General features: G+C 42.8%; 1 protein-coding gene across 5 annotated transcripts in view; it reads right to left on the bottom strand.

Moving 5' to 3' along the window:
• Positions 1–14,941, bottom strand: part of MARK3 (microtubule affinity regulating kinase 3) — a 114,402-nt gene that overhangs the window by 38,729 nt on the left and 60,732 nt on the right. For all 5 annotated transcript variants that reach the window (XM_006130994.4, XM_006130993.4, XM_006130992.4 and 2 more), the window contains 5 exons: positions 12,607–12,663; positions 11,494–11,730; positions 11,274–11,393; positions 9,643–9,742; positions 2,277–2,389 (listed from right to left, as the gene is read on the bottom strand). In XM_006130994.4, coding sequence (XP_006131056.2) covers positions 2,277–2,389; positions 9,643–9,742; positions 11,274–11,393; positions 11,494–11,730; positions 12,607–12,663 — 627 coding nt within the window. The remainder of the gene's footprint in view (positions 1–2,276; positions 2,390–9,642; positions 9,743–11,273; positions 11,394–11,493; positions 11,731–12,606; positions 12,664–14,941) is intronic.

The raw sequence follows: 14,941 nt of genomic DNA on the forward strand, positions 1-14,941 counted from the left end.
GGCCTGGACGAGCGTGCGTCTATGACATCAGGAAAGGGCACCGGATTCAAAAGGAGGAAAGCGGAGCAGACGCAGAAAACGCGGAGGAGAACGGAGGAGGTGGAGGACAGCGAGAGACACACAGCAAGAGGAGGAGAAGAAAACACTGAATGAGAGGCAGGAGGGGGAGAAGAGAAAGAGACAAGGAGAGAGAGGCAGGAGGCTGATGAGATCTGAGAGCGACGGGGAGGCAGTAGGAGGAGGAGAGAAAGAGAGAGAGAGGCCGTTTGTGCTGCTTGCTCCCGCACAATGGCCCGGCTGAGCAGCGCAGAAGTCAGCCGAGCGCCACGGTGGGAGGCGAAGGGGGGTGGAGCAGTGACATACACGCATGAGGCGGGGCCTGGACCAGTGTGCATCCCCGATCGAGACAGAGAAGAGCGGGGGGGGAGAGAGAGAGAGAGAGACAGAGACAGGAGGGGGAGAAGAGAAAGAGAGAGTGAGAGGCAGAAGGCGGAGGAGAGCTGAGAGAGAGAGAGAGAGAGAGAGAGAGAGAGAGGGGAAGGCAGGAGGAGGAGGAGGAGGAGGAGGAGGAGGAGAGAGAGAGAGAGACGGAGCAAGAGACCGGAGGCTCAGGAGAGCAGACCGACGTGGAGGAGAGACCTGAAAATCCCGTCTTATGACGGGCTAATAGGCTAGTTTCTAAAGATTGCTCAATAGATTCTTGCTAAGACGTGGGCTCTCAACATTTTTATGTAGACTACATTATAGACAGATTGCTTCTCCTCCCATTTTCAACATTCAAGATTATGCAGTATATTTGAGGCAACTAAAACAACTGTTTAGATGGAGAAAACTTATTTGTGACTTTGATCGGATATATATAGTCCCTTTTTTTGAAAAGTTTCTCTTGATGCTTAAGGAAAAATGTAACAAGCCATCTTCTTTTGTTCTTAATTTCCATTTTATTACTCTCTTCCAACATGGATTCCCAACACATTCAGTTCACTGAAGTGGCCATACCTGCGGACACTCGGGTAAATAAAGCATCTAGTGATCCTCCCACAGGGGCTAACCCTAGGGAACTGCATCTGGCTTGTGGCCCACTTACTGATCACCCGTGGGCCAGGGACATGAAGACACTCAGTCTGTGCACAGGTGTGACCCTCAACGAACGCAAACAGGACTATATTGGATGCATGCACATCAACAGTGGAATATGTACATAGACAAGCATTTGAAAAACTATGGGGCAGTGGGGCCTCCTCTTTCCTTTATGCCAGTGGTCAACAACCAGTAGATTGGAATCTACTGGTAGATCTTGGAGCCTTTGACAGGTGATCCTGACAGGTTTGGTCAGGAGGCTGTCAAGTGCGGGCACTTCATCTGCCCTGCTCAGCACTGCCGTGCTGCTCCTGCCCTCTGCCTTGGGAGCTGCCTCCTACGCCCAGGAATCTCTTGCTTGCTGCGCAGGGCGCAGGAAGAAGAGGATGGTGTGCTGATGTCAGGGTGCCCCTCCCCTCACCCTGTTCCTATTCTCCATACAGGGGGGCAGGAATGGAGAGAGTTTGCTGGCTGTTTCTGGAAGTAGGGGTAAGCCTGTCTTAGTCTCCTGCACCACCACCCAGAAGCTACTTGTGGTAAGCGGTGCCCAGCGGGAGCCTGCATTCCAAATTCTGGCCCCAGTCCTGAACTTCTCCTGCTCCCCAAACCACTGCCCTAGCTCTGAGTCCCCCTGCACCCAAACTCCCTCCCAGAGCCTACACACTGACCCCCCTGCTGTTCAACTACCTCAGCTCAGAACCCCTCCCACACTTCAGATCTTTTAGCCCAAGATCAGAGTCTGCATCCCCTTCCCCTACACCTCTGCCCCCAGCCTGATAAAAGTGAGTATGAGAGAGGGAGGGAGGGAGGATGGAGTGAGCAGGGGAGGGGCCTCGGAGAAGGGGTGGGAAGGAGGTGGGGGCAAGACTGTTTGGGTTTGAAGTAGATCCTGGATTGCACTTACATTCAAAAAGTAATCTCATGTTTAAAAAGGTTGGAGACCACTGCTTTATACCCTTGAGCACAGAAACACACAAGGACATTTAGGATATAGGTTCAGCCAAAACGGGCATTACCAGCCAAAAGAATCTGATCTTGTCCACATGATGGACCATGCACCCAGTAGTAGAACCAATGTAAACAATTTCTTGACTAAGTTAATACAAGTGAAACTTCTAGTTCAATCATTTGCTCTCTTCAGTTTTTTTGCATTTAGCATCAGTTTGTTTTAAATTTTTTTCCTGCTGTATACTCACCTCTGATGATTTTCTCCCTAATAATAAGTATGTTGCTGTGATTTCATCATATTTCATTTTACTAAGGGATTCTTGAATTTCTTCTTGAGAATATCCCATTCCAACCATAATATCTGAAAGAAAGAAGCATTTGTAAGTTGCAATATGCTGACACACTGACTGAATGTTTATGTTCAAAAGAAGAGGTTATTCACATCGTGCAGTAACTGAGGTTCTTTGAGATGTGTATCCCTGTAGATGCTGCACTCCAAGTGACAGTGCATCCCAATCAGTTTCTTCTAAAATGCACACCTTCGTGGCTGTGAACAAAAAATTCTACCCCCGTCCACATCCTTTGCAGAGCCACGCAGCAGCATTCACTTTCCTGCTGGAAGGGGAGCAGCGCTGTGGATTCCTGATCCAGTGGCAGCCCAGAGACATGGCTAGTGGGGCCATGTTGGGGGTGGCTGCCCCATGTGCTGCAGCTAGAGCCGAGGCTGCAGTGAAGCTGTTCCTATTAGGGCAGCCTCACCCTGACCCCAGTTCCAGCTCCAGTGGCTGCCACGCAGCCTGGCCGATAGGGCCATGTGGTGGGCGGCTGTCCTGTCATGCAGGGCCAGCTTCAGATATGAGCAAACTGGACTCATGTCCAGGGCACCGTAGCCAAAGGATAGGGACAACTGGGCATGGGTGTTTCCGGGCTAAGGGGGCGAAGGGCAATGAGCAGGGGGGGCAGTATGGAAGGACATACTAGAAATGCAGGGTGGGATTGGGGGCATAGCTAGGAGGAAAGTGCAGGGGGTGGGATGAAGGGGGCAATGTGCATAAGTTAGTGGTAAAGGGTGCACAGGATGGGAATACAGGGATTGGGGAGCCTCTGCCTTTCCTCCTGGCTTTTGTCCCCCTTCTTCTGGTACTGCCCCTATTGGTCCACCCTTACAAAACCTTCTACCATATCTACATCACAGAAATGCTTCCTTTTGCAATAGTCTATGGAGGTATGTCGGACCATAGCCTGAGTGCCTGAAGAACAGTAGGCAGTATAACTTGAGAGTCCTGAAATAGGACAAGAAACAAAGAGTAACTCTCTCCACCAGCTCACTGGAGAAGCTCTGAATTAAATTTGGTGGCATCCCAAGGGCATTAAATGTAACATGTCTAAAGTGTGTGCGCACATATCATAAAGTAGATGCATCATACTGTCTCTGGGCAGCCTTGTTAATTTGAAAACAAGCAGTCCTGTGACGTCTTAGAGAGAAAAAAATATACAGTATCATGAGCTTTTGTGGGTAAACCCCACTTCATTGTCCACCTAATCTGATGAAGGGGAGATTTAATCCACAAAAGCTCATGATCAGGGCTCGCCGAGTGGCGGTGAGTGCTGCTCGCCAGCTGCGTGGTTCTGCGCTCTGTGCATGTGCAGATCGTTCTGCACGTGTGCAGATCGCTCCGCATCGGCTCTTCCAGGGTGTAATCTATTCGCCACAGGTGAGTAGATTACACTATTTGTCGAACCCTGCTCATAATACTATCTTTTTTTTTGGTTAGTCTCTAAGGTGCCACAGGACTACTTGTTTTTAAAGTTACAGACTAACACAGCTACTCCTCTGAGACTTAAGAACTGCAGCTACAGAAGTGAAGAATAATAGGGTAAGCCATGTGTGAGCTAGTGCAGCATCATGCTAATTCCCTCATGGACTCTGCCTGAATCCTAGCCATGGATAGCTGCAAACTATTCCTGATGCAGGACCTCCAGATGGTTAGTCACAATGTGCAGAAGGATGCATTTTCCAGGTGACCTCTGTACAGTGCTTTTTTAGTTAAAAAAAAAAAAAAAAAGGTACTGGTACTCCACGGGGAGAGTTGTTGAGCACAGACTGAAGTTGCTGGTCCTGCTTACTGGGCAGTACCGTCACAAAAAAAGCACTGCCTCTAACTGGTCTATTCCACTCACAACTGTGGAGTTCAGTCATTATATATTTGAATACTTCAGCTGCAGACAATCCAGGTTTCCCTCCAGGAGCTAGGAATAATGTCTCCCTTTGCCATTAGGCACTAAAAGAATAGTTATATCTTCCAAAATATGAAAGGTCTGACAAGATATAAAGAGCCTTTTTCAATAAGGAGGCTATATAACCTGCACGTGCTCATATGGCAATTAGTTGAGAAATTTTTATGAAACAGAAAATAGATTATAATTTTAAACTTACCACTGAAATAATACAGTCAAGTGCCTGTGCACTCTGGCATAAAGTAAAGAATATTGCGTGTCATCCTTCATATAAATTTTTATTAATAGACATTCAAGCTTTGAAGAATGCTTATGAGTTGATCAAATCAGACATGCACTTGATTCATAAAAGCTTTAGCTCTGATTTATGTCTTGTGCGCAGAACAAGCATTCCAGGTAACTACACTTTCTAAATTGGCTATTTGTCTGTAATAAATAAAAAGAACGATCTAGAATTATACTGAATTGACTTCATCTCTGATCCAAAATAAAATAGTCCAGAGACACAAGGTGAATTGGGAGAAATATTCAATAAGCTGTCATCTAGAAGTGCAATAGAGAGTGTATCCCACACAAGCTCAGAAATGTTTGTTAATTGGACTTTTGGACTTAGTTCCCTGAAAGGAAAGCAAGATTTAACTGAGGAGGAAGTCCATCTGGGGGAGAGGGCTATAAATGGAGCTCCTGCTAAGTTGTGCACCTGTGCACAAAAAATTCTTCCCCTGCCCACCTCCTGCTTTAGCAGGTGGCTGCTCCAGCAGGTGGGGCAAGCTGAGACGGCATGGTGAGGGAGCCACTGGGAGGGGGAGGGCAGGGCCTGCTGTATACATATGGTGGGGAGACCTGCTCTGATAGCTAGGGCTGCCACGTGGCAGAGGCAAGGGGAGGCCCTGTTCTGGCACCTGGGGCCAGTACCAGACCTGCCACATAGCCGGGGGGAGAGGTCTGCTCCAGCGGCTGGGAACGGGTCATGATGCATGGCAAGGGAGAGGGCGGGGGGGTTCTGCTGCAGTGGACGGGAGGGGCAGGGTCTGCTCCAGCCGCTGAGAACAGGACCTGCCTCATGGTGGGAGGGATGTATCTGCTCTGGTGGCTGGGAACAGGACTTGCCACTTGGTGTGTGTGTGTGGGGGGGGGGGGGGTGTCTACTCTGGCAGGAAGGAACAGGATATGCTGCCTGGCAGGGGGTTTCTACTCCAGCAGCCAGGAACGTGTGTGTGTTAATAAACTGGGTGCCACGGTGCACATGACCTCAATATTGGTGCACAAGACAAAACTCACTCTGCTCATGGATGGAAAATCTTAGAAGGGAACACTGATCCCAATGCCATTGATTGGACATCTTCAGTAGCAGGGCATAGCTGGGATACACGTTTACAGTTGGTGTCTTGTGGCAATGTCCGAATCTGTTTGGTGCTTACAAATCCTGATCCTCTCCATTCCTTCTCCACCATAGAATTTTGTAAGTTGAACTCCAAAGTAGAAGGGAAGATATTAATAGAGCATCCACAAGGACACACGCATCAAAGAACCTCAGTTACTGCATGAGGTGAGTAACCTTTTCTTCTTCAACTGATGTCCCTGTGCGTGCGCAAATCCAGGTGATTGTCAAGCAATGTCACTATGGTGGGGAGACGGGGACTTTGGAATGGAGTAATTGGTAGAAGCAGACAGTACTGCGTAGACTATAAAGTGTCTGTTGTGGCTTGTGGGACAATGGCATCGTGTTTATCAAATGTATGATGTGATGCCCATGTAAAGGCTTTCCTTATGTCAGAAAAAGTACATTGTGGAGAAATGCTGTGGAGATAGAGACAGTCCAAATGAAGTGATTCCCTCAGGGGCTTTGAGATTCTGAGCTTGATAGCTGGTCCTAATACAGTATAATATTCACTTGGATAAGCACTGCTTACAAACAACCATACTTTTGGATCAGTTGGCAATGGATAGGAAAAGTCTCAGCTTTTGCAGAATGGTTTAGTTCTGTTTAAGTAGAAGGCAAGTGCTTGTCTGACATCCAGCATTTGGAGTGTAGCTTCCTGGAGAGTTTGGGGTACAAGACAGGGAGATATACCGGCTCATTGAGGTGGAAAGGAGGTATCTTTGAAAGAAATTCAGGATGCGGTCACACACTGATATTGTCTTTGAAGAATATAGGGTACAGAAGGTCAGCCATTAGTGCACTATTTTACCTACCCTTTTCGCCAATGTGGTAACCTTAAGGAATGCTATCTTCATAGACTTGTGTAGGAGGGAGCAGGTGGCTAAAGGTTCAAAGGAGTTTTTCATAAGGCTTCAGAGGACTGTGGTTACACCCCATGTGGCTGTGGTGGGTTGTATCTCTGGGTAGAGGTTTTGGAATCTGTTAAGGAAGTGCTTCATGATAGGGTGAGTGAAAATGGAAAAGCCGACCAGTTTATCATGAAAAAAATTAATTGCCACAAGATGAACTCTGATGGAACTGAGTCCATTGTTCTTGAGGCTTAAAAGATAGTCCAGATCACTGGGGAGAGGAGTGTTGCAGGGTGTAATACTTTTCTCTGAGCATCATGTGGAGAATCATTTCCATTTATATAGGTAGGTACTGAAGGTGAAGTCTCACCTCTTATGCAGTAGTACATGTTTTACGTGCTCTGAAAAAGGTCAGCTTGTGTGCCTGGAATCATGGAGTAATCATTCCTTCATATGGAACATCACCAACTGTGGATGAAAGATGAGTCCATTGCGCAAGGAGAAGCAATCCGGTCTTCTCATAAGAGTTATTGAAGAGCAGAACAACATTCGCAGCATGTAAGCATACGATGTCTGCCTGGACCATGCAGGAGTGACATGACCTTGGCTTTGTTGATTCTGATTTTGTGGCTGACTCTGAAGGAATCAGTGGGTGAGTGTAAGTGTCTCCTGCCATGGAATTGGGAACACATCTCCTAGGTATGCAGTCCCAATTCCCACACTGGAGCAGAATCGGTGACACTGAAGTTCTACCATGTAGTGAACAGGTCTACAGTTGGGGACCTCCAGAGTTGTGCCACTGTGGGGTTGAGCTACCATTCATGTTTGTGTGAAAAATGTCTGGTGAGGATGTCAGCAGTAGTGTTCTGGCAGCATGGGGGGTAGGAGGCAGAGATGTCTATGTGAAGTTGGATGCATCAGTTCTATAGCTTGGCAGCCTCTGTGCATAGGGAGTGTGAGTGTGATTCCCCCATCTGTTGATGTAAAACATGCATACTGTATTATCAGTCAAGACACAAAACGTTCTGAGACTTATGAGAGGAAGAAAGTGAAGACGTGTATATGACTGCCATGAGTTCTAAGGAGGTTGATATACAGATGGGTCTCTGTTGAGGACCACCTGCCTTGTGCAGTGTACAGTCTAAGTGTGCTCCTCATTCTAAAGGAAAGTGTCTTATGAGCATCATTGCTGGAAGGATCTGGTAAAAGGGAATCATAGAATCAAAGATTACTAGAACTGGAAGAAACAAAAAACAGGACTATGTAGCACTTAAAAGACTAACAAGATGGTTGTCCCCCAGTGCAGGGAATTTAGACAGTGCGGGGTGGAGTTACTATCATATGGAGGTTGTGCTTGGCTGGTTTGCATACTGAGCTTAGCCAGCCCTGGAGACCCTTCATATAAAGTCTGGCACGGCGCACCATGTATGTGGTGGCCAGCACATCATCTAGAAGTTGTAGGCACATTCTGGCTTTTACCTGGGGCAGATAGAGACTGCTGATATGAGGTGTGTGATGGTGAGGAATCTGGCATTTGGGAGAGAGGAGCTGGCAATGGTCAAATCTAGGAGAGCTCCAATTACTTCTATTTGTTGAGCTGAAATGACAGTGGACTTTTGGATATTTATCTAGAGCACTAGAGTGTAGAAAAGAGAAATGGTAACTCAAGTGGCCAATTGAGTCTCCTCGTAAGACTGGCTTTTAATAAGGCAATTGTTGAGGTACAGAAAGAATTCAATTCCTCACTTGTGGAGGTGAGCTGTGAACACAGCAAGAGTCTTTGAAAACACTCTTGGTGTTGTGGTAAGTCCAAATGTGAGCACTCTATACTGGAAGTGCTCACGTTGCACTATAAAGCGGCAAATCTTCTGTGTGCTGGATGAATACATCTTAAAGGCTGAGAACCAATTGCTTTGTTCCAGTATGAGTATTATTGTGCCCAAAGGGATCATCTTGAATCTTTGGGAGAGTTCCAATTTATTGAGTCATGGCAGATTAGGATGGGTTGCCATCCTCCATTTTTCTTTCAGGTCAGGAAATAGTGAGTAAAACCCTTTCCCTCAGTGTTGTGGAGGAACATGTTCCATGGCATCTAGCTGAAGAAGGTGAGTTACCTCTATTTGAAGAAGGCGCCTGTGAGAGAGGTCCCTTAAGAGGTATGGGGAAGGGGAAAGATAAGGGGTGTGGGTGAAATATAGGGGATAGAGTAGCTGGATTACACTATTTTGAGTACCCAGCAATCTTGTGAGACTTGTTGCCAAGTATGCAGGAATCTCTTGAGGCAGTGGCCAAATGGACAGGTGAATGTGGGTAAGGAGTGGCTACCCAGACCCTCAACCAAGCCTTCAAAATTGAGGATTGTTTTCCAGTGACTGGTTTAAGGTTGTTGCAATGGACACATTTGGCAGGAATGTGCAGCTCACCAAGACATATGTTGCAGAGGGCATGTCCATCTGAATGCAGCATGACATACTTGCAGGAGTTGCATTTTTTAAAACCAGGGAAGCCTAGCATGTTTTAAGGCTATCCTATGAGGTCATGCTTGAAGGAAGAGATTGAGAATGGAAAAAATATATATTTTTAAATATAATTTTCCTGAGGGAAGGGGAGACTTGGATGTACTTTTTATGTAACATTCTATATTTACATAATTTATTCTATATTCTGAATTAGAAAAGAGGTGCAGAACTGTTCTAAGTTCTGTCTTCAGCAGAGGATGGCTGAAAAGGAACTGAGGGGATCGGGATGTGCATATGCCAAACAAATATAGACACTGCCACAAGACACCAATTGTACGCACGCGCGCACACACACACACACACACACACACCCCCACCCCGCCCCCCGAACCGGGAACACACACACACACACCCTCCCACCTCCCGCCCCCAGAACCGGGCACTACCACCAAGGATCTCCAATCAATGATGCCAAGATGCGCTGTCACCTGGAGTGGGACTCCCACAGGAACATGCTCAAAGAGCCACCTATTTTTTTTCTAACAATGGAACAAAACCTCTAAATGCAGGAATAATGTCAGTATTTAATTAGACATTGACGTTGTTTTTCAAATGCCTAACACACAGTACATAAACTCAAAACACTGTGTGTTAACTGCAGACATAGTGGAAAACACTGAATTACCTATTCTCTTCTGGTCCGAGATGTCTAGTTCTGGTTCAACGAAAGGTTTTAGCTCATCCTCTTCATGCCCTGCATTGATCCACCGGTCCTTCATGATTTGCTATAAAGATAGGTTGTTTGGTAACTATTTTCTTGTAAACAAAAGAAGACACTGAGAAGTCAAAGTCCTATCTATCAAAAACTTAACAGCATTGAAGAATTGAAGACAAGCAAACCCAGACTCTGGTTTAAAGTTCTAAGTCCTCTTCTAATTCTAGCCATCATTCTTTTCCAGAAAGTTCCACATAATTCCCAACTCATATTTGAAGATAGCCATCCTTATTACTGGTCCCCTTCCTCACCTTCCTGGATTGTGTTCCTAGACAGGCCACTTCCTATTAGCTGTATTCTAGGACAAAGGTTCAAGTTGACTACAAAGTATAGAGATTGGTTGCAGTGAGAGCTCAGGAAAGAGATCAGATAAAAACTTCTTCCAGACAAGAATCTGTATGCAGGAAACTATCCTCATCCAGGAAACCTTCACTTGTCTTTGTACACCAATGCACTCTTTCAGCCACAAAACTTCTAATAGACTTCTCTATCCTAAATATTACTCACTTGGGAACATGACAGTTCTCCAAGAGTTGAAGTAAAGCATAAAGTATTGACAAAGAATACAAAAGAAAGAAGCCAATAATATTAAGCACGAGTTTAAAAGCATTACAGTTAAGAAAATTCAAACAGATTTTAACCTGTCTCTAATGTTGAACTATTTAGGAAGTCACAGACTTTCATAGGAACGCACTAAAATGTAAAACATGCCTAGCCATAATGCCCTAATTTGAAGGGAAAAATCAGGAACTCCTCTTCATGTAAGTCTTCCTCCTATATATCATCAAGATATCTTACTGTAGAATTCTGTAGTACATTCTGAAAGCCCAAAACTACAGTTTACAAGAGTGACACTGTGGTGCTTTCAGTTAACTAAGGAAATAAAGATAAAGGTCAAGTTTTCAAAGATAGGTGCACTTTTCAAGTGACTTCCCAATGTAGGCAAAACATTTTTTATGTGCATGCAAATTAGGGTTGCTTGCACAAAATACCGATTTCTTCACACATTATGGATTTGCCCACCTAAACCAGATTAAATTAAATTAAAATTTTAAATTTAAAGTAAATTAATGGAGATTGCCTATCTCCTAGAACTAGAAGGGACCTTGACAGCAGGAACAAGTACCATTCCTGACAAATTTTTGCCCCAAATCCCTAAATGGCCTCTGCAAGGATTGAACTCACAACCCTGGGTTTAGCAAGCCAATGCTCAAACCACTGAGCTATCTCCCCCAAGGCAAGATGTATGGCAAGAGTACTCATGTAAGTAGGCAACCATTTAAGAGCTTGGATTGGATTGCATATGCACAAAAGAAACTGTCTTCGCTGCAATTTTATCACATTTGTGTCAAAAACTCACCCAAAATGCAAATTAGAAACCTCGGGGCAGCAAATATTAACAGAAGTTAAATACATACTAATGGAGGGAAGGAGTGGTAACAAATATTGGTACAAACCAAGAATGGCAAATTAATTAAAATTAATTAATTAAATTGAATTATTTACTATTTTGTCTGAAAGCATTTTATTCATGCTATTACCTCTAGAGTGCCTCTTTTAGTTGGGTTTAGCACCAGAAAACGTTTGAGGAGGTTTTCACAGTCTGTTGACATGTAGAAAGGGATCCTATATTTTCCCCTTAGTACTCTTTCTCTCAGTTCCTTGGGAGAAAGGAAGCAAATTATTTAAAAAAGGCATAGTTTAAAATACTCTTCAATTGTTACAGCAGCCAGTATTATCGATAAAGTTTAAGTAATATACCTTTAAGTTCTGTCCATCAAAAGGAAGAGATCCGCTCACAAGAGTGTAAAGAATAACACCTAAACTCCAAACATCTACTTCAGGTCCATCATATTTCTTGCCTTGGAAGAGCTCTGGAGCAGCATATGGCGGGCTGCCACAAAATGTGTCCAGTTTATTTCCAACAGTAAACTCATTGCTAAAACCAAAGTCTGCTATTTTAATGTTCATATCTGCATCTAGCAATAGATTTTCAGCCTGGGAGGAAGAAAAGAAAAATATTGTATTATGTACATTTAAGGTTTTTCTACAAAAGCTATTCAAATCTGAGATTCATTCCAAAAGCCAAAAGTGTAAATAAATTTCTTTATTGAACATAGCTAAATATCTTCACAAAATTATTAATTTTCATATATATTTTAAAATCTAAGTTATTACCTTCAGATTTATGGCAACTGTTACACTAAATAAAGCTAGTCACATGTATCATCTCCTTGGCTACTTCACGGAAAATTATTTAGTATTTCTGTAACCGATAATGTTTCCATATAACAAGACAAAAATGAAACACTCAAATCCTACATTTTATATGATAACGCTTACGAAGTGTGTAGTATATAAAATCTTTCTTTTAGTATCAAGTAAAAATAAGATTTATGAAATATGTGAAACAGAAATGCAATCTTATACAATTATAGTACAAGGAACAGCACAAGTTCCCTGAAAATGCCACACCAACGTGCACCAAACCTAAGGAAAGCCACCTCATGATGGTGGGTTTTTTGTTTTGTCTAATACTGTAAATAAGAACCACCAAGCATTTTACATTTGTTACACAACTGTAATTTTTTATCATTACAAAACTGAGCTATATTTTAATTAGTGACCAAAAGGTCAGAAGCTCCACCAATGCCATCCAATTCATTACATTGAGACATATCCCATTTACTCCATCCCCATTTAAAAAAATAAACCTGCTCTATATTTAATATATTTTCATAGCATCTAAAACCTCCTGTGAGCTAAGGAAAAGATTTTAACTCTAAACCTTATAGGCAAAAAGAATACTAGACTTAGCTAATGAAATTACTGCCTACACGCTTCGGTAGGGTTTTGGTTTTTTTTTCTACTCACCTTGAGATCTCTATGTACAATATGCTTTTGATGGCAGTACTGCACTGCAGATACTATCTGGATAGAAAACAGGCCCAATTATATAAGTGACACCTCAAAGAAACAGATGTATAATCAGAAATTTCAATATTAGTTGCTAAAATTAACAAGTGCACATTCAGACTCACACAACCAACCATAATGGCCACCACATTCAGAATAAAGTCACTAAAAGCATAATTAAATGTAAGCTTATTTATTCAACCTACTGGCTTCTATTACACTTTGGAGAACAATGAAATTCTCTGCATGGTTGATTAGAGGGAGGGGGGCTCACTTATTAAGGTTGTGGAAAAGTTTTCTTTGAGTGTCTTTACACATTCATAACTATCTGAAATTTTCTTTGCTGGACTGAAATTATCCAGTTTCTTCCTGAAGATTTTTTTGAGAGATACTTTGAGGGGAATGGTTGTTATTCAAGTAACAGCAACAACTTATTTGATAAGTTAGTTATGCAATCAAATTACTGTAGGTTTCTCCATCATGAGTCAAGCAAGGATCTGACTACATCCTACCTAATTTATTTTGCACTTTATGCTAGGAATTGCATAATAAAGCGGGCATGAAGGAACTCTGACTTAGATGTATATAATACAGTAATTTAATGATCACATATCTTAAATACAGAACATTTTTTCTGCAACTTGGCATGGAGGTTGATATAAGGTCATAGTGAATGACTTAAACAAGGCATTCATGGACAGTGGCATTTACAGAGTACTATTCTCCAAAATACGCTGTGACCAATATATGTAAAGCTGTAGAAAAAAATTATATATTACACTGTCTTATTTGACACATCATACACTAATTTAGGGGCTGAAACAGTGAGATAGTTTAGAAAGGAAAGGAAAGGAAAGGAAAGGAAAGGAAAGGAAAGGAAAGGAAAGGAAAGGAAAGGAAAGGAAAGGAAAGGAAAGGAAAGGAAAGGGTAGCCATGAGAAAGGGAAGCAGACTAACAACAGTATTTGATCTGAGGAAGTGGGTCTGGCCCACGAAAGCTCATCACCCAATAAACCATCTTGTTAAGTCTTTAAAGTGCTACATAGTCCTGTTTTTTGTTTCAGTATGGAGAAAAGGTACCCAAGTTCAATGAGGAACTATACCAAAAATGTTTTTATTTATAGTTTTCTCTGTGCTGGGTCCCTTTATTTTGTGGAAGTTTTGAGAGGCCTATACAGCTATAAATTTGCCTTTACATCTGCCCAAATTTAAATATCATTATGGACAGAAATAGCCCTATTTCTAGAGTTATTCAGAGAAGAGGTAGAAATATTAACAAAAGCCACTTACGAACAACTAATGAAGCAGAGGAAGAGTAAAGGGGCAGGTGAGCTAACTAATCTGCTTGTTTTCCAAAAGGCAAAAAACTTGGTTCCCCATTTCTACACTATATTTTTACATACATTTCACAAACTGGAGAATTTTTCTGCTGAGTTAGGATAAGAACAGACCAACCCAGAGGCCTGAGGGTAGATAATGGAACTAAATGATATGAGGAATCCAAATCATCTTTAAAGTACAAATATTTGCTCTGAGAGGCATAAAGGCAGCTGAAAATGCAAACTAAAAGAGCAAGGTTATATTTTTGGCATGTGCACCCTTTCATGCTTCACTTGTCAAGCATGCCTGATATGCATAAATAAACAAGCTATATACTGCAGCATAATCAGCCAATCAAAACTATTTCAAATTAGAGAAAAAACTTGGACAGCAAGAAAGCTGAGCATGTTCCAAAGTATTGTTCTTAGAATCACAGAATATTAGAGCTGGAAGGGACCTTGAGAGATCATCAAGTTCAGTCCCCTACCCTCATGGCAGGACCAAGCACAGACTATATCCTCCCTGATAGATGTCTGTATAATGTGCTCTTAAATATCTCCAGTGATGGAGATTCCACAACCTCCCTAGGCAATTTATGCCAGTGTTTAATCATCTTGACAGTTAGGAAGTTTTTCAGGAGAATTCCGGGGGCCGAGGCTTTTTATACCGGGGATTGGCAAACCTATTCACAAACTTTTGGCAGAATGGTAACATTTTAGTTGCATATTTGGACAGTCACTGTTTGCATAATGAATATGCAAATAAAATGTTGCCTGTCTGCCAAAAGTTTGTGAATGGGTTTGCCAGTCCCCGGTATAAAAAAGGTTGGGAACCGCTGCCATGATGGAAAATGCTCACTCAAAAGGACTTTATGATTAGTAGGACATTCTAAAAGCTATTGTATACCTTCAATTTATTTTTTAATATTATGAACTCAGGATGTTAAGTACTGGGTAATTGACTAATCCAGCAT

The sequence above is a fragment of the Pelodiscus sinensis genome, chromosome 4 (genome assembly GCF_049634645.1).
Source record: "Pelodiscus sinensis isolate JC-2024 chromosome 4, ASM4963464v1, whole genome shotgun sequence".
In the NCBI taxonomy this organism is placed as follows: domain Eukaryota; kingdom Metazoa; phylum Chordata; order Testudines; family Trionychidae; genus Pelodiscus; species Pelodiscus sinensis.